The sequence below is a fragment of the Centroberyx affinis genome, unplaced genomic scaffold (genome assembly GCF_046629955.1).
Source record: "Centroberyx affinis isolate AG114_WGS23_722 - 3 ecotype Tasmania unplaced genomic scaffold, CSIRO-AGI_Caff_v1 ptg006031l_1, whole genome shotgun sequence".
In the NCBI taxonomy this organism is placed as follows: Eukaryota; Metazoa; Chordata; class Actinopteri; order Beryciformes; family Berycidae; genus Centroberyx; species Centroberyx affinis.
In genome coordinates, this window is record NW_027283067.1 from 151,677 (window position 1) to 169,993 (window position 18,317).

Below are 18,317 nucleotides of genomic sequence, written 5' to 3' on the forward strand. Positions count from 1 at the left end.
CTTCACCCTCAGACCATTACCATCTGTCACTGGGAGACCTAGAGGTGACAAGGCTGGTCCACTGTGAAAGAACGTGTGCATACATACACATACACACATGCATTCTTTAACAGGCCTGGCGGGCATTGTAAACAAGAACATGACTGACTTGAATAACTTGAACAAAATGGACCTGCTTGGTTATGTGAAGGCTGACTTAAAAGAAAAACAATTTCTCATGAGGTGTTCATATTTGAAAACCTCTATAAATGATAGAAATTGTCAAATACGTATAAGAACAGACTGAATGTGGACTTTAACTTCCACTTTCACAATGCTGACTCCTACACTGTTCCCTCCTTGGGTCTAGAGCTGCAACGATTAATCGATTAATCGATTAGTTGTCAACTATTAAATTAATTGCCAACGATTTTGATAATCGATTAATCGTTTGAGTAATTTTTAAAGAAAAATAAGTCAAAATTCTCTGATTCCAGCTTCTTAAATGTGAATATTTTCTGGTTTCTTTACTCCTCTATGACAGTAAACTGAATATCTTTGGGTTGTGGACAAAACAAGACATTTGAGGACATCATCTTGGGCTTTGGGAAACACTGATCGACATTTTTCACCATTTTCTGACATTTTATAGACCAAACAACTAATCGATTAATCGAGAAAATAATTGACAGATTAATTGACAATGAAAATAATCATTAGTTGCAGCCCTACTTGGGTCCTTGAGAAACAAATCTGCCATTGTTTTCCCACTGATTAGAACAGGGTGAAATTGCCAGCAGACTGACATCAGTCAGTATTCAGAATACTGAAAGGAGAGAGTTTGTCTCTGTGTGCTTTTTCATATTTCACCTGCAATGCTTAGGGTCAGAAACTCTGGTCGTATCAATAAAGAATGTCCATAGCAATAAATTTTTCATTTTTACACGTACTATTTTACACAAAAGAAGCGGGTTGTGGCTTAACTGTATTAAAGGTAAATAAACCATCTGTAAGGACATTTTAATCAAACAAATACATAAACATGTACTTAAATTAACCAAACTTTTTTTTTTTTTTTTTTTGAACAAAGAAAAAGTTGATTAAATTGAATGTCTATTTCACATCCTGGAAGGGGACACATTGTTAGCATTAATAAGGCATTCACACATCTGTTATTCAACGGTTTGCTCGGGCAGCGCTGTCGGGCCGACCCAAATTAATGGGCAGGAAGTGATCACACAGGGCTTACACTGTCACCGCCGGGGAGCGGTGAGGATGAGTGATGGAGGAGGATAGAGAGACAGAGATTAAATATATGAGAGGGGAGAAAGAAAGAGAAGAAGGGCGACATCGGATAGATGGGAGGAGAGAAAAAAAAAGGAGAAGACAGAGATGCTGGATATATGGGAGAAGAGACAGAAAGAGAAGAGGTATTGAATAGATGAAGAGAAACAGAAGACAGAGAGAGAGAGAGAGAGACTTTGAGCATGGCTGAAGAGAGAGAAGGAGACATTGCATAGATGGGGAGAGAGAGGCTCAGGGAGAGACATTGAACAGACGAGGAGAGAGAGAGAAAGAACGGAAGAGAGAGAGAAACTTCTGATACATGTGAAGGGAAAGAACTGGAGAGAGAAAGATAGGCAGAGAGCGAAGGGAGGGAAAGACGAGTCAAGTGAAGAGTGACGGAGGAAAAGCAGGCAACGGGGTGAATTGAGGAGACAGAGGGAAATGGGAGGAGAGAGGGGGAGAGACCACAAGAAACAAACGCGATAAGGGCGCATATCATAATTGGAGAGGGAGGAGTTAAAAAGAGAGAGGATAAAGAGAACGACTGAATAAGAGGGAGAGAAACCCAGAAGGCGCTTGCTTGCTCTCCCTCTGTGGCACACTTTCACCACTTCACTTCCTTCCTTCCTTCCTCTCTCGCTCTCTCTCCCTCTGAACATTTGCTCAGCGATAACAAACCTTAGCGCCCCTTCCTTCAAAAATCCTCCCTCTAATCGCTTTGCTTCACTCCTCTCTTCTCGCTCTCGTACACTCGTTGGTTCACTTTCACCAGATGGCTCGTGAGTACTACACCCCAAGGAGTGAATCTATCCGTCAGAGCTCTCTCTTTCCCCCTGCTCTCTCTCCCTCTGTCTCTCTCCACACACTCGGCAACGTCGAAACTGACGGGGCCCAAATTAATTTGGACAACAGTGATTGTGTCTGAACGAGTTCTCATTCCGGCTAAGGCCTCTCTAATGCAGCGCTGAACTGCCCTGTCGAGTCCCTAACACACTCTTTGAGTGTTCCAGCCAATTTAGCCCTCGAGTGAGGGATGGATGTAGATGTGCAGACAGAGAGGAAGGGATGGAGAGGTGGAAGGGGGGGGAGTGAAGCAAGGTGATGGAGGGAGTAATGCGCTGTCGTGGGAAATTGAGGGGGCGTATAGGTGTATGTGACAGACTGGGAGAGAGAGAGAGAGAAGGAGAAAGAGAAAGACAGAGAGAGAAAGAGAGATAGAGAGATAGACAGAGAGAGAGATAGCACAGAGAGAAGGAGAGAGACAGCCTGACAGCTGTCCCCTAAGGGAGTTGGGTCTTTTCTTTGGGCCTCTTTCTGATTCTTTTCTTTCTCCCCTATACCGCACCCCCCCTCTTTATTTTTCTGAATCACGTCCTATGTGCTTTCTCTGGGCGTTAGCTCCAGGCATCTACCTGCCCTCCCCCTCCCTCTCCCTCTTTCTCTCCTTCTGACACTCTTTCTTACGCTTTCTCTTAGTTCCCTTGAGGCATTTGGCCCCCTTTCTCCCTCCTCTCTCTCTCTCTCGCTCTCCCTGTCTCTCCCACTCTCTCTCTCTCTCACCCACCTTGGGGCCTCGTTGCCTGGAGGATTTGCCCATCAGCTTCTCGTCGTCCAGTTCGCACTGCTCCAACAGATCCAAGATGTCCTCCTCCTGCAACAGGGAAAACGCAGAGGAGATGAGAAACTGCCAAAGGTGTCCATTTTGGATCCATAAGGAATGTATATCATCAGCAAAGAGCAAGAGGATAGTCACATTTTGATGACATATAAACAAGGAACAATTACAACTTCAATTTTTCACATCTCTCATAACTATGAAGTAAAAATGAGGCATGAGAAGAAATAAGAAACTTCATTGATTAAAAAAATAAAGAGCATGAAAAAGTTTGACTTCACAGCGGCCGAGCCGTCTGTGCCATGTCCGGGGGCCAGAAAAAAGGCCCTGGCCGAACATGCATTGCTCCTTGGCAGTGCTGATAGAGGCTGAATTTGGAAAAGGCAGCGTCACAGCCATAGCCAATATGCTGGGGCCCTGGCCATTTGGCCAGAGCTGAAATGCAGGCAAAGGTGATTAATGCTGCTTTGCGGTTGGGGCATAACAAGCTCCCACTTGCCGCTCAAACACAGATGAAAAGTGATTGTTTTCTCTCAGATTAGCCATCAGGCTGCTTTCTGGGGTCCGCAAAAAGGTCACTGTGCCCCTGGCTCTATGTCTGTGTTAGTGTGTGTGTGGGTGAGTGTGTGCGTGTGCATGCGTGTGTGTATACTACACCCCATACAGTAGCATATTTGCTTGTGTGAAAGACTATGAATGGCTGCCAAAGTGTGTATGTGTGGGTTCGCACACTTTTTTGTGGCTCTTGCGTGCCTCTTGTGTGCATACTATATACATACTGTGTGCATATGTGCATGCATTTGTAGGCGCGTGTGTGTGTGTGTGCGCGCATGTGTGTGAGAACAGTGCTGGCATGATCTGAGTCCCTGATCTTGGCCTGAGCAGCCAGCTCAGCTAGCATCACAGCATGTTGGGCGGGCATTAGCTCATATAGACCCTGAGCATCATGTACGGTACATATGGCACATCCTGCTTCATATTTGCCCCACTCTCTCTCTTCCCCTCTCTGCCATCTCTCCCTCTTTTCTTCTTTCCATTCTCCATGCCTAAATATGGCCACCGTTATGGATACACATGGAGTTAGCAGGATACACACTTGTAGATTCCCATAAAAAACACTAATTTTAAGATAGTAAATCACATCTAAATCACACATTTGTATGTTTGCTAGCCTGTTATGACATTAGCTATGTTAACTGTCTCTATAGTCACCAGACTGTAAAATGGCAAAACAAAAAAGGCATTACAGAGAGTAACATCACTAGGGAGTTAGCTGCACTCATCTGTGCAGATGATTTATGTGGATATTATGGAAGAAATATTCATATCACTTGTATTCTCCAATGCAACATAGACAAATATTGTTTTCTTAAAAATGTACTGTGTTTTATATTATTAAATATTACTTGTTTTTCTACTTTTTGGTTAATGTGGACTTACTGCAAACTAGTCTACCAGATCTCTGCTACAGTATTTGGGCCTATGATTGCAGCTGCTGGTTTCTCCAGCAAACCCTCCCAGATATACAGTATATTAAAAAAACACTGATCGATATGATATGGACTGATAAAACATTACAAAATCAATACTTCACTCCCTTTGTCTGAGTACTGTCTGGCCCAAACATGTTGTGCACAGCTATTCATTTAGATGAAATAAATATATTTACCCCTAACAAATCCTGGGAAGCTTATCACGAAAATTTTACATTTTAACTTGATAATTATAAAAAGAAACTGTAAAAAATGCATACTTTGCGTTGTTTTCAAAAAGTGACTTACAAATTAGAGGCATTTTTACTACCGTCTGCAAACTCAAAATCCTTTCACTAGGTGAAAGCTTCCTCTCCCACCATAGTTTAAAAACCACTGGAGGGCCATTACCTTGTTAAATTGTACTGAAGCGCATTGCAGGGATGTTTTGACATGTTTTTATGGAAAGGGAGGAAACTGAACTTGACACATATATAAAAATAACAGATGGACTGAAAGCAATTGAGTTTTTCTTGCCATGTAAGTAAAGGTGTTCACAACACAGTGAGTCTACATTAAATGATGCACTTCTATAGGTTTGTGAGAGCCGTTATTTAGCAATCATTTGGTTACCTGCAATCACTTGGTTACCTTGGTTACCACCATGGTTACCTGTAGCTAACATTAAAACGTCTGTCGCAACTAGCTTAGATGATGCTCTCTCACTGTTAATGCCCCACTCTGTAAATGAAACATACTATGAGGGGCTACACTCCTGCTTTGCTCTTCATCACTGAGGCTATGAGGCTGTTGTTTGAGGTTCTGAGTTGGTTTGCTTTTACAAAATTACAACAGATGTATATTGCATCTCCTCCCAGTGGACATATTTTGATATGCCTTTATGTCAGTGCTGTTGCCAATAATATCCATATTCAGTATTCACCACTACTATTCAGTATCTAAAAAGCTGTTAAGCTTTTTTGTTTCATCTGTCTCTTTCCTACTCATCAACGCTTCTTCCCTCCATGTATCTTTATATCCCACAGTGACTTCCTCCATGTCTCTTTGTATCGTTGATTTGTTCTTTCTGACTACTTAGCCGGGCTTGGAGACAGAAAATTGCCTCTTTCAGTTGCTCATTTTTTCAGTGACTCTCTCCTACTCACCTCAAGTCAAATCTTGATTTATAAAGTGCTTTTCACAATACAAGTCTGTCACTGTACTTAACAAATAAAAGTGACAAGACACAAAAATGCAATTGAAAACAAAGATAATTTTTTTCTCAGCATTTCACCATTTTTTCATTGTATGCCTGACTATTTCCTTCTCAAATCCTCCTCTGCTCTCTACTTAAACACTCTACATTCATCTCCATCCTCTCCTCTCTCCCCTCTCTCCTGTAAACCTGTGTGGTATGGAAATCCACTTCCCTCCTTCTCAAAGTCTCTTCATACCTTTACCTTCAAAGCTCGCTGAAGCTACATTCCTCCTGGTACCAGAGAGGCTTTGGCATTTATATGCATACAATGGCTTCTTCCCCGTATAAACATGCACATATCTCAAAGTATGGCCACACAAAGTGTGTGTGTGTGTGTGTGTGTGTGTGTGTGCGTGCGGTGTCCATGTGTGTGTGCATGTGCATTCATGTGTATATGTTCAAATGTGTATCCCTATATCTTGGTCACAAACTGGAAAATTCACTTATGGCGAAGCGCATTCAAATGTGTGGGGCAACTCATCAACTTTGAACAGCCTCTTCAATATAAATACAAAGACAGCTCACAAGTCAAATCTACAGAGCTGCAACTCACTGAGAGAAAAAGAAAGAGAGAGGAGACAGAGGAAGAATTAGAAAGAGGGCGAAGGAAAGTGAAGAGAGAGAGTCTAAGTGGGAAAAAAAACAAAAATTAAATTGTTGTGTGGGATTTGCCTTGCTTTTAAAACCTCATGTTCACAGCCAGATAAATACTTGTGGAGAAAGAGAGAGAGAATGACAGTGAGAGAGAGAGAGAGAGAGAGAGAGAGAGAGAGAGAGAGAGAGAGAGAGATAGAGAGGGGAGGAAGGACATTCTGTCAGACATTCTAACAAATACGAAGGACTGCAGCACGCTTTTCCGCATTATTTGTGCACCCTTCTTTTCTGTTTGTGGGCAGAATCTAAATAGGAGATAGGTGTGTGCGTGTGTGTGTGTATGTGTGTGTGTGTGTGTGTGTGTGTGTACACAGGTTTCTGTGGCATGTGCTCGTCCACAAGTGTCTGCATATTGCGTGCGTCTGTGTGTGGGTGTCTTCAGGTTTCTATGGTGTATGAGTCCGTGTCCGTGTGTGTGTGTGTGTGTGTGTGTGTGTGTGCATGACAGTCTGCCACTGAGGTACGTGCCTTCATTCGTTTCAGAGGATTATTCATTTCCTTTTGAAGTGAGGCGGCCCGCCCGGCGAGGAAGGTCTGAAAGGCGGCCGAGAGCAGGCTTTCATACTTCTCCAACAGCAGCTTGTCGTCTGGGGGGTAAATACGTCTGTAGGCCGCAGAGACACAGAGAGAGAGGCAAGGGGAGAGAAGGAGCGATGGAGGAGTGGAGGAAGACAAAGAGGGAGAGAACAGGCGTGAGGAAGGAGGGTCATCAAAGCAGAGAGAAGGGGGAAGGAGAGGAGAAGGAGAAGGAGCGGAGACAAAGAAAGAGAACAGGGGGATCGGCAAAAGGAGGGATATGAGATGAGAGGAGGAGTGGAGGCAGAGAAAAAGAGAATGGGGAAGGAGGAGGTTGCAAGGGCAAAAAAGGGAAAAAAGGAGAAAGAGCAAAGAAGAGATGTTGAGAAGAAGAGAGATGGATGAGAGAAAGGGAGAGAATGTGCGAGCACGAGGGTTGGCAATGAGACGAAGAGGTGAAGAAAACGAGAGGAAAAAGAGAGAAAACAGGAACACAGAGATGGAGAGGTGGGGAGAGGGAGAAAGGCAGGGACAGAGGAAGAAAAATGGAGGGGGAGAGAGAAGCAGAAGGAGATCGATGGAGAGAGAGGAGAGAGAAGAGTGGATGGAGTGAGGCGCCAGAGAGAGGTCGAGGCACAGCAGGTGAGAGGGGTGGATGGAGGGGGGGGGGGGGGGGAGAGAGAGAGCAAGCAGGAGGAGAAACAGACGCAGACGGAGAGAGTTATAAGGATTTCGATGAGAGGTGTGAAGTGGTGGAGAGACAAAAGAAAGGTGTGAGTGGCAGGAGCAAGGGAGAAAGAACGAGGGAGGAGGGTGCGAAGAGGAAAGACAAAGAGAGAAGGAAGTATTAATGGAGACCTTGAGTTAGGAAACAAATCCTCAGTCCCTCGTTCTTACCGTACAAACTTCAGCAAGTCTTTTCACACGGCGGCGCGATGCATTAATGCCCCCCCCCCCCCACCCCCACACACACACACACACACACACACACACACACACACACACACACACACACCTCCTCCCCCCCTCCCCCCTCCCATGCCTTTGTCGAGACGTGCACTTACTTTCACGTCCGTCGCAGCCTTCGCTAATGTGCCTGTTCACACGTTCCACATAGTTCTGCGCCCCCAAGACTAAACTAACAGCGTTCTGTGTTTATCTTTGGCCAAAGGGGATTAGGAAAACGAATAAACCTCCGCTTGGTTATCCTCTTAATACATCTCCGAACTCCCCCCTCCGAGTCATCGCCGCAGCCATCGAATCAAAACAATGACAGCGCTTTTAATCAAAATAAGCATGGAGAGAGTGGGGGAAATACTTTGGCATCTGCGCGGACATATTTGGAGCCAGACTTTGGGAGTTAATAGATTGCCGTTTGATTCAACAGGGAGTTAAAGGTGCACTGACACAAGTTTAGGCCTCCCTTTTTAAAACACCCAGATGGAAAACTGGATGTGATGTCTACACTAGCAGGAAATTTCAAGCCGCTAGTATACTCTGGGCGAGCGTGGGGAGATACTGATCACTGAACTTGGCTATGTGCAGTATTTATGATGACGAAGCAGAAAGTTCTTCAGCATCTGAGTGTACTATTTCAGCACAGGTATCAATTGTTTAAAAAAATCCACAATTCTACCATAAAATCCCCATCGTCCTCATCGCAGCATTTGCACTTTACATTTAGCCTCTTTCATGCTGTAAAACACTTTGTAGCATTTGCTTTTAAAAGTGCTATATACAGTAAATAAAGTTTATTATTATTATTATTAGGATTTCTATATTGTTGAAAAGTTGTACTAACAGTGTCAGCAGGGGAAGGAACAAAGGAGACAGGGGAAGAAAACAAAAGCTACAAAAGTTTAATTGCTCAAAAGTAAGTAATTCTGTGTAAAGCAACAACTTAAAGACAAAGAAAAAATCTTTACTCAAGCGTTGTTTGCGTCATGTTTTGGTTACTGCACTTCAAAACAATCAATTTTCAACTGATGAATGCTGAATGTTGAGAGACTGTCTCATACTCCACAGGTCAGAATACTGGAACCAAAACAAAAACAAAAATGTGGTTACGCACAGAACAATCAAATTGCGAAATCATGCTGTTCCTTCCCCTGGCACTCTCCTGTGAAGATTTTGTAACTCTGCCATACTTTTTTGCTTTTAACGCATGTGGGCCAGAGTCTTTTCTTGTTCTTTTTGAGATACGCTCTGAGAGATTTAGAAAAGGTCTCTTCATAACAGAGGGGTAAACTAAATGTAATGATAAGATGGGGAACGGGCCAAAATCTGTGAATCCTCTACGAGCTACACGTGTCTTATCACTTGACTCAAAAGCGAAAGATCAACAGTTTAATAGCAAGTGCTGACTGCTCTCGTTTTGGGCCGCCTCCTTCATATGGCTATTTAAGTTGAGGGTGACCTCAATGATACTTTTTTTTCCAATAATATGTTCATGATGAAGTGGATTTTCCTCTCATATTTTCTGGGCCAAACTAAGATCCATACTCCATTTACATCAGTTTAAAACTATCCTTCATTCTAGTCTACAGTAGAGCTGAACAAGTAATCAAAAAAAAAAAATCGAAATTGCAATATGAACTTCTGCTATTTCCAAATCGCAGAGGCTGCTCTGCTTAAGAGGGAGGGGCGTCCAAAGTGTATTTCTAAAAAGGAGTTCTCGTGCTGCGGGTAATCTTTGGTCCATGAATCAAGTGCAATATTGGTGAAGACGTTTCATCATACTCAAACATCATACTCTTTTAACATTTTTCTAAAGTACTGTTCTAAAAACTGTTCTAAAATTAAGTTCTAAAAAAAATTGACAAGAAAAACTTTTCACAGTTTAAATCGCAATTGCAATATTCTGTCAAATAATCACAATCAGGTTTTTTGTCAGTATCTTTCAGCCCTAGTCTGCAGTATCATTCAAGCCCCCCCATCCTATAACAGCTTAGTAGATGTGTTGTTAAACGGTAGAACGGTGACAGTGACGCTGACCAGCAGGGTTTCCTTCTGATGTCAGGGGGCCCCGGCTTCTCTGTACCTGCCGCAAGTTGCATCTAACAGCCGGGTAAGTAAGTTCATTAGAGGAACTCCTCTAATGAGGAGCACTGTGTTAATCAGACACCAGTGCTGTGCCAGGACACCATTTGAATGCTAAGAGGTCTTTATTAGGGAGCGCTCCAGACAGACCTCAGCCTGTCTGATTGACTGTCTGACTGCCTGTCGGAGGAGAGGAGGGAGGTGACAGCACTTCATGCGGGCTGTGATCAGAATTCTGACTAGCCATTCAGTCAAGTGATGAGTCAAGAAGTCACTTAAGTGAAAGAGAGACTGGGGGAGACAGTGAGGAGAGGTAGGCGTGTGTATGTGGCAACTGTGTGTGTGTGTGTGTGTGCGTTTGCGAAAGAGAGACTCAGAGTCGAAAAAGAGAAAAAGTAAAGCAATACTTGGAAATGTGTGCGTATGTGTGTACGGAGAATAAAGAGAGAAAGAGGCAGGGAGAGAGATTGAGGGAGTGAAGGAGCATTAACAATTTACGAGGGACAAGCGGCAAATCAGAAGTCGACGTGGCTGAGTCATGCTCTAAGGTGGTATCTGCTCCGTCTGTGAGGTGACTATTAAAAATTGACATGCTCCATGTCTTCTGAGGTCCTGGTTGGAATTAGAGGAGAAAAGAAAGGAGGAGTATAGGGAAGAAGGAGAGGGAGGATAGTTTGCAGTAGGCAGGCAACATATGCATGCTCGTTTGCATTTCTGAAGCGCTGCAAAGGTACCATTGTTTGTGCATAGAGGAGTAACAACTTGAACCTTGCAACCACCTCCCTTTCCCTTTCTCTCTTTCTTACATATTCGCTCGCTCTTAATTCTTCCGTCTCACGCTCTCACAGCATTAGGCGTTCTCCTTTTCCTGTTCTCTCCACAGCAGCATTATTTATCCTCCCGAGAGCTTGGCGCTCTGCAGATGACCCCATAAATGTAAGCGGAGCTGGCATTGGTGTAATGGGCGGGGTTCCCGGGGGGAGCGCCTCCCCCTCCCCGCCTCCCCGCCTGCACGCCTGCTCCTTACCTGTAGTTCCCCAGATGTTGCTTTTCATGCTCCTCCCTTGAGATCTGCTTGCGGACCTGTGCCAGTCGTTCTTTCTGGAAACGGGGGGAGAAAACCAAAGGAAAAAGGAGTAAATCTTTCAGCTGAAAGTCACCCTTACCCCCACCCAACCCTTAAAACTAAATCTGTGTTACACTGAGCAAAATGAATCCCTCTTCAATTACAAAGGGAGAGGAATGAAGTCTTAAAAAAAGAGAGCGAGAGGGGGAAAAAGAGTTGAAAAGAGAAGTCCCACTCATCGATTCATAATTCACAGGCATTTTTCCACCCACTCTCTCATATAAATACATTAGAAAGGTATAATTGTGGAGGAGGTCAGTTGGTCAATTTGACGTGAAGCAGCAGGGGTTGGGGGTGTCACTCCAATTATAGGCACTACAGTATCGTTGAACACTAAGCAATATGTGCCTTCAATAGACCTCAGCCTTGTCTCGCACTGCAGCCATAACAGCACTCGAAGCTGTGGCTGTGCCCTTTTTAAAACAGCAGCTCTGCTCCATCCTTCCATATTCCCACTGATTACTGCCGTAGCTGATCAAAAGGATAATCAAGGGGGTGGGACGCGTTACTTACTACGAGCTGCCACTCTACCATGAGACAGACGGAGAAAGTTCCACGACCCCCTCACTTCAAAGAGCAAATAATTAAAAGGTATGCTTGTCTCAGAAAACTTTCACTCTTTTGACGCGGAGTAAGAAATAAGTGAAGCACTTTATGACTTTCTTCTCGCCGTTTTTTCCCACTCATTTCAGCTTTTATCGTTTCAACCCTGAGGAAAGCCTGTCCGTGCTGCAACACATTAGTGTATTGTTTTGTTATTTATTGCAGTGAAATTGGCCAATAAAATTAGAATTCTAAATTTGTTCTAAGAGAAGATTGCCTTGGAGGTTTGAGGTTTTGATTTTTTACAGAATGATTCATGTTTTTACTAAATAAGAGCACGCCCGTCTCCGATGAGCACCTCTCCCTGAACTGCTGAAGCCAAGGCAGTGTTCCACCTCTGTGCTCATTTTGGGGTGGCCTAAAAAGCTTAAAAGGTAGCTTATGACTTATGAAGGGGGTTTATGACTGGAAGGTCACCGCTTCAGTCCCCAGACTGGCTTGGAAAATCTGGGTGGGGGAAATGAATGAGTATCGCTCTCTACTTCCTTGACCATGGTCAAGGTGCACTACCTTGTGCAGCTGCTTAGCCCCGCAGATGCTTCAATGCAGTTGGGCAGTGGCCAACAGCAGAGAACTGTGCTTGTACTGGGCAGGTCCCGGGTGGGAATGTGTTTAACTGCATGAATGTGAATCAGAACCCTCCTCAGCAAATCTTCCCTTGGTGAATAAAGGTTAAAAGGAACATACCAACTCTTCTTTCCTTCGCTCCAGCGTGTGGCGCTGTTTCTCCCAGTCGGAGGAGGCGGCGGAGAGTTTCTTCATGGAGCCGTGTCCATACAGCCGTCTCTGAGCCTCTGCCTTCTGCTGGGCCAGGTTGCGTTTCTTATCGCTGGCTCTGGACCAACACAAATACAAGTACAGATTCTGTACAATCCCACAGTACATAGATAGAAATCTAAGGGAGGGATGCAACTAGAAAGAAGGCCAGAAGGAAGCCAGACACCATAAAAAGAGACTACCCAGGAACACAAATGTTACAGATGACATTTTCTGTCTCCTTTCCTCCTTTCTGTCTCTAAGTTCCTCCTATATTCCAATAATTAATGGATCTTTGTCTTGTGCTCTGTCACATATTTAGTTGCTGTTGTTGAGAAACAAATGCATTACCACTGAAATTCTTTAAACCATTAAAATGCTCATTCCCTTCCCACTGGTTTGTAGTGGTAACCTCTTTTTGTTTCTATGTGATGATGATAAATAGTTCTTTCTGAATACACAAGAAGGTTGTGGGAGGGAAAATGTGCAGCTAAGGTGTGAAGATTCATAGTTTAAATGACATTTTTACAATAATACAACATTTACTTAATTTTATTAACTAGATACTGCTCAATAAAGAACAGATGTAATTTGAAGAAAATTATTTTCTCGAGTTTGAACCTACGCACCTGCATCGGAGATAGTTGGATGTGCAAATATCTCTATGAAAAATCTCGAGTTTGAACCTGAATTTGTCCCTTGATGACACTGCAGCAGTAGTGCAGAAACACCCACCGACACAGAGATAGACATACAGGCAAGACACAAACAAAACCACAACCTTCAGGATGAACGGGACCAGACAGGCTGATTCTGAACGAGCAGGCAGTCATGGTCTGCAGAAGGGGCAATTCATTTTAGTCAATCGCTGGCCCTTTAAATTGGATATTGAGTGCTGTTGGGGGGCCGAGGTTTGTCAATGTCTACGCCCGGCCGGGTCTGAATTGATCCCACGTTGATACAGTTGGTGTTCTAAGCCAAGTTGAGAGCCGACCCCACCTCTACACACCACCAACCCCTCCCTTCTGGGAAGCAAAGCCATTACTATATAAGGAGAAAGTGAGCGAGGTAGAACAAAGGCCTCATTCACTCCAGCATGAACATAAGCAGTTTGTCCGGTGGAAAGAGCTCCCCGCCGCCTTTCAAGGCCCCCTAAGATTTATTTGTCACGAAATAATCAAATCTCCCCTTTTAATCTGTGGGAACACAGCAAACATCAGCCATGAAACAAATCATTCTGATAAGGGATTTGTTTGTGCCGACTAAAGCCGGGCGGGAGGATGGAGTGAGTTTTTATGTAGAATGGCTGCACCACGTACCGCACATGGCCGATCTAGATCTGTGGTGGTGCATGCATTTGATCCAGTGTGTGTGTGTGTGTGTGTGTGTCGTGTGTGCGTATGTGTGTGTGGTAGTAGTAGTGTAGTAGTGAGGAGACTATATTTAGAGCCATGAGAGGAAGACAAGCACAGAGAGAGAAAGAGAACAGAGATCTAGAGGTCTGGTCTAAGATGATCAATCAGTGGACAGACTCACTGTAGCCAGGGACAGAAAGGCACGCCAACACACACACACACACACACACACACACACATACACACACACACACAGACAGTACATATACAATAAATGCCGAACACACCAAGCATGAACATATGCATAATACACACAGGCAAACAAATACACCCACAAAACCCAATAGACAAAAAAGGACACAGTAAATAGTAAGCACATAAACACACAGATCACATACAGAGCAGTGCGAACAGTAAATACTCCAACACGCAGATAGCATAAGCTACAGTACAAATGAAAGACATTCAAACACACACACACACACACACACACACAGCATGTCTGATTGAAGGGTGCACAAAGAGCACAATAGACAGACATAGCTTTGTAGCTTGGCCATTCTCTTGCTTTGCATCCCCCGCAGCAACGCCAACACACAAGTTTACAAGGACGGCAGGTTTTTGTCCGGAGCTAAAACCTGATAAATAAATCCTCGACCATCTCCTGTGACATCAGTTTGAAACTAAAACAAGATCACGGCCGAATGGTGCCGTGCATCAAAGTAATTCCCCAGTTTTCAGGGTTGCCAAATAAAAAAAGGGGGGGGAAAGGGGGGGAATCGATTGGAATCTTTAAACATTCAGAACCTTATAAAATAAACTTTGACGTGAGCTTTGCCTGTCTGTGTACTTGAAACTTAATGGCCCTCTAGAGGAAATCCATGCGTGTCTATCTGTATGCGCGTATGTGTGTGTGTGTGTGTATGGCTGTGGAAGAGAACAGTACCTAATGTTGAGCAGTTTCAGAGCGTTGAGCAGCACCCCCTTCTTCACGTCGTAATCAATCTTCTGATCGGTCCCAAAACTCGGAGCTCGATTGATCTGCCGGAGAGGAGGAGGAGAGGAGAGGAGAGAGATGCATTCAGAGAATACTCTGTATTTCTTTCTTTGTTTGTCTCTTGTTTTATTTTTTTATTTTTTCATTTCACCAGAGAGAAATGCTATGCAATTACAAGAGTGGATTTAGGGCATCTTTGGGGAAAAAAAAGAGAGATCTGTTCCCACAGAAAAGAGTAAAGGAAAGAGAGAAGGAGAGGAGAAGAGCGAGGGACAGTAGGGAGTTTCTTTTCTTTGAAGGACACTTCAGAACTCTTGGCCTTTGCCTGGGCATGAATCCTGTCTGGCATTGATGTGTGAATGCTTATGCATGTCCATGAGCCTACGTGTGTGTGTGTGTATGTGTGTGTGTGTGTGTGTGAGCGCCCGCATGTGTGTGTATATGTTTGTGTGTTAGGTTAAGCTGTCACCAGATGAGTGACCCTGCCCTGTTGAGCCAACCACAGCGAGCGGTCCATGACTCTGTAACCTACTTATGCCCCCCTCGCACTTCCTGCGCCGTGCAGCCAGTCAATGCCAACGCCCACCCACAACACCGCCGCCGCTTATCTCTTTGTGAGCATCGCCGAATTATCACAGCTCAATGCCGCCATATACAGTCAAGAGCGCTCTGAGAGAATCAACTGAACAGGCACAGAATAAGCAACCTGTGATTTTAGGTACAAAAACCGGCATCACCAAGGGAAAAATCCAAGAGTGGCATACCTTTCTTAACAGAGCAATTTCCAGCACCGGTGCAAGGTATTCAGATATCAATTATAATACCTGACACGACAAAATCAATTCCTCCTTTCTACTCTTTGTTATACTTCCTCTGTCTCTCTCCCCATGTGGTAAAGAGATTGTGTGAGACAACAAAAGGGCCAGCGAATGGAGAGGAGGGAAGGATGAAGGGAGGGTGAAGGGAGGGTGAGGGGGGCTGGCAACCCTGATTGGATTGCTTTCTGCCTAAGAGGTGAGTTCAAATGACAGTGCAACAGACGCCCGCCTAAAGGCTGGCTCAGGTTGAAAACCTTGAGCGCTGAGATAACTCGGGAATCCTGGAGTCGCACAAACGCTCAAGCCGCCTATTTCCCTTTTCACGTAGGAACAATGGTGTGGACGGCACCTTTTGGCGTCTTTAGATTTGTAATAGGTTTAATAAAGGCGTGCCAGGTGTATGTGGGTAAGCACGCGTGTCCATCCTTAATAATTCAGCAGCCCTCGGTTTAAACACAGAAAGAGATATCCGACTTAAAGGTGTACACTGAATCACTGGCTTCTGAGCTTATTTCCTGTGGTAGCCATAATCTGCAGGTGAAATGGTATTCTGGCACAACTTCACCCACTAGCAAGGTGCAGAGTATGGACAGATAGCACTGGGAAGAAAGAAATCTAATCATCCAGTAGGGACCTGCGTAGGGCACTACAGTGGGAGGATGAAAACAAGCTGTTGCAACTTGTTCCTCATTATTGATAACATTTGTGTGTTGAAAGGCGCTCCCTTAGAAAGATTTTCCTTATTGTAAACTTAGCCATCTTGTCAGAAGATATCACTGCACCTCTCATCTGTTTTCAGTTAGTAGAGCTGTCTAATTTTGTTTGTCACATGACCATATCCTCTGCTTCTTTACGGCTCAATAAGGCTTTATCTGTAGGTAATCTATTAGCTGCTCAATTCCATTTTCTCGTATCTAGTCTATCGGTTGATTTTAGTGTTTTTTGTATTTATATATTCTTCTGCATGAATTGGTTTATTAACCCCTCACAAAGGCCACATGCCAAAATGCGTCTGTTTTTCTGATCAAAATCGCTGTTAATAGTCCTGCAAGTGTTGCTGGGATTCCTTCCTTCCCAGTTGCCTTAATCTGCAGTCAGGGAGAGTATTTGTGTCAGCAGTAGTATTCCTCCTGCTCCTATCTTCCTTCAGAAAAAAAGCAGTTGGATACAGTAGAACACATTAAAGCTGCACAACAGCCAATCACAAGTCGTGAACTAAGTCACAAAGCGCCACTGAGCCAATCAGAGGTCTCGCAGCACATCATAAATCCATTCTATCTGCCAATCAGGAGCGGAGTTACAGGTCGCAGGACACGAAAGAGGCCAATGAGAAAACAGCTTGGTGTGTGACATCAGGCAAATTGAAACCGTGATGATTTGCGGGTGAAAATGAGCAACAAAGCCCTAAAGCTCCTTCAGAGGAAAAAGAGAGATGTGCAAAGCTTCTCAAGGGTTGCGGCGCTAACTCTCACAAACTCCCTCTCTCTTTCTCTCCCCTTCTCCTGGGCTAGCCGTTGCTAATCCTGACACAAAGGTGCTTACTGGTGTGTGGCGGACTCGAGAACGCGGCCGCAAGATAATATTTACATCACAACCGGGCCCCTTCAGGACTGACAGAGCCAGAGCGTCGACTGTGTTGCCGGGGGGCAGCGGTAGCCCAAAGAAGCGGTGGTACGACTGAAAGATCGCCTGTTCGCATCAAACAAAACCGACTGGAAAAATCTGGGCAGGTTAAAGTGAATCAGTAAAGCTCTCCCCTGCCTCAACAGCTAGTGTCTTTGAGCAAGGCACCTAAACCTTGAACTTCTGTGAAGCTGCCAAGCGGGCCAAGAGGAGAAGGCTGCTGCTGTGCAAGGAAGCTCCCAGGTGGCGAAGTGTGTAACTGTGTGAGTGAGTGTGAAGCGGGGCATAGCTGAAAAAGAGCATACGAGCTCAAGAAACCTTAGCGTGAGCCGCAGCTGACTATGTTAACCTGAGCTCACTGTGTAACCTTCTCTGAGCCTGGTGGGCAACGGTACCCCAGCTCTTGTCTACGAGTTCAGAGGCTAGATCCCCAAATACCACAAGTGAGCTACTAAATCTACAGCAAGAGAACAGAGGCGTGCGTGGGCGCGTGTGCGAGTGTGTTTGTACGTGTGCGAGCGTGTGCGTTTTTTTTCCACACGGCAACCATTTATCAGAGGGAGGGGGGGCTGGAGGTGATGAATGTCTTCCAGAACAAGAAGGAGAAAGGAAACAGAGAGCCTATCCAGCTCTTTCACTCAATGGATTGAAGCCTACAATACATTTCTCTGTGCGCTGGGAAGGACAGAACTATACTTCCACCTACAGTACCACTTACCTAAGAAAAAAAAAAAAAAAACACTACAAAAGAAAAAAAGGCAAAGGGTCTGTTTTCATTTATAGCACTCCCCGATATGACAGCCACAATGAAAAGAGTGTGGCTTTAGAGCGCCGTAGCCTATAGGTAACAGCCAGACTGGCAGTGATCCCGGCGACGGTTTTCTCGTCGCTTGTCTTCATTTCTCAGTTTGATTTGTGGTGTCAAACTGTCACAGGGTAGACTGGCATCGCAGCACTCGCTGTCTCTCTTTGCTCTCCCTCAGTCTTTCAACTCTCTCCTTTTACTCTCTGCCTGTCGCACTCTTCTTCTTTTGGTTACGTTCTCTTCCCACTCTGTTTCTCTCGCTGCCTCTCGCTTCTCTCTTTCTCTTTCTCTCTTTCTGGTCACTCATTCCCCCTCCGCTCATATTGCTTGCTATCCCTCACTTTCTGGTCGTTACCTCTGTCATTCGTTTCTCTCTCCCTCTGTCTGTGTTCTCCTTTTCCTCTCTGGCGGAGG

The 18,317-nt window shown here is 44.6% G+C and overlaps 1 protein-coding gene across 1 annotated transcript in view; it reads right to left on the bottom strand.

Moving 5' to 3' along the window:
- Window positions 1-18,317, bottom strand: part of ttll7 (tubulin tyrosine ligase-like family, member 7) — a 64,718-nt gene that overhangs the window by 18,963 nt on the left and 27,438 nt on the right. Inside the window, exons 9-13 of the mRNA XM_071512038.1 lie at window positions 14,607-14,701; window positions 12,237-12,384; window positions 10,848-10,921; window positions 6,734-6,869; window positions 2,831-2,917 (exon numbers count right to left, since the gene is read on the bottom strand). Of these exons, the coding sequence (XP_071368139.1) occupies window positions 2,831-2,917; window positions 6,734-6,869; window positions 10,848-10,921; window positions 12,237-12,384; window positions 14,607-14,701 (540 nt within the window). The remainder of the gene's footprint in view (window positions 1-2,830; window positions 2,918-6,733; window positions 6,870-10,847; window positions 10,922-12,236; window positions 12,385-14,606; window positions 14,702-18,317) is intronic.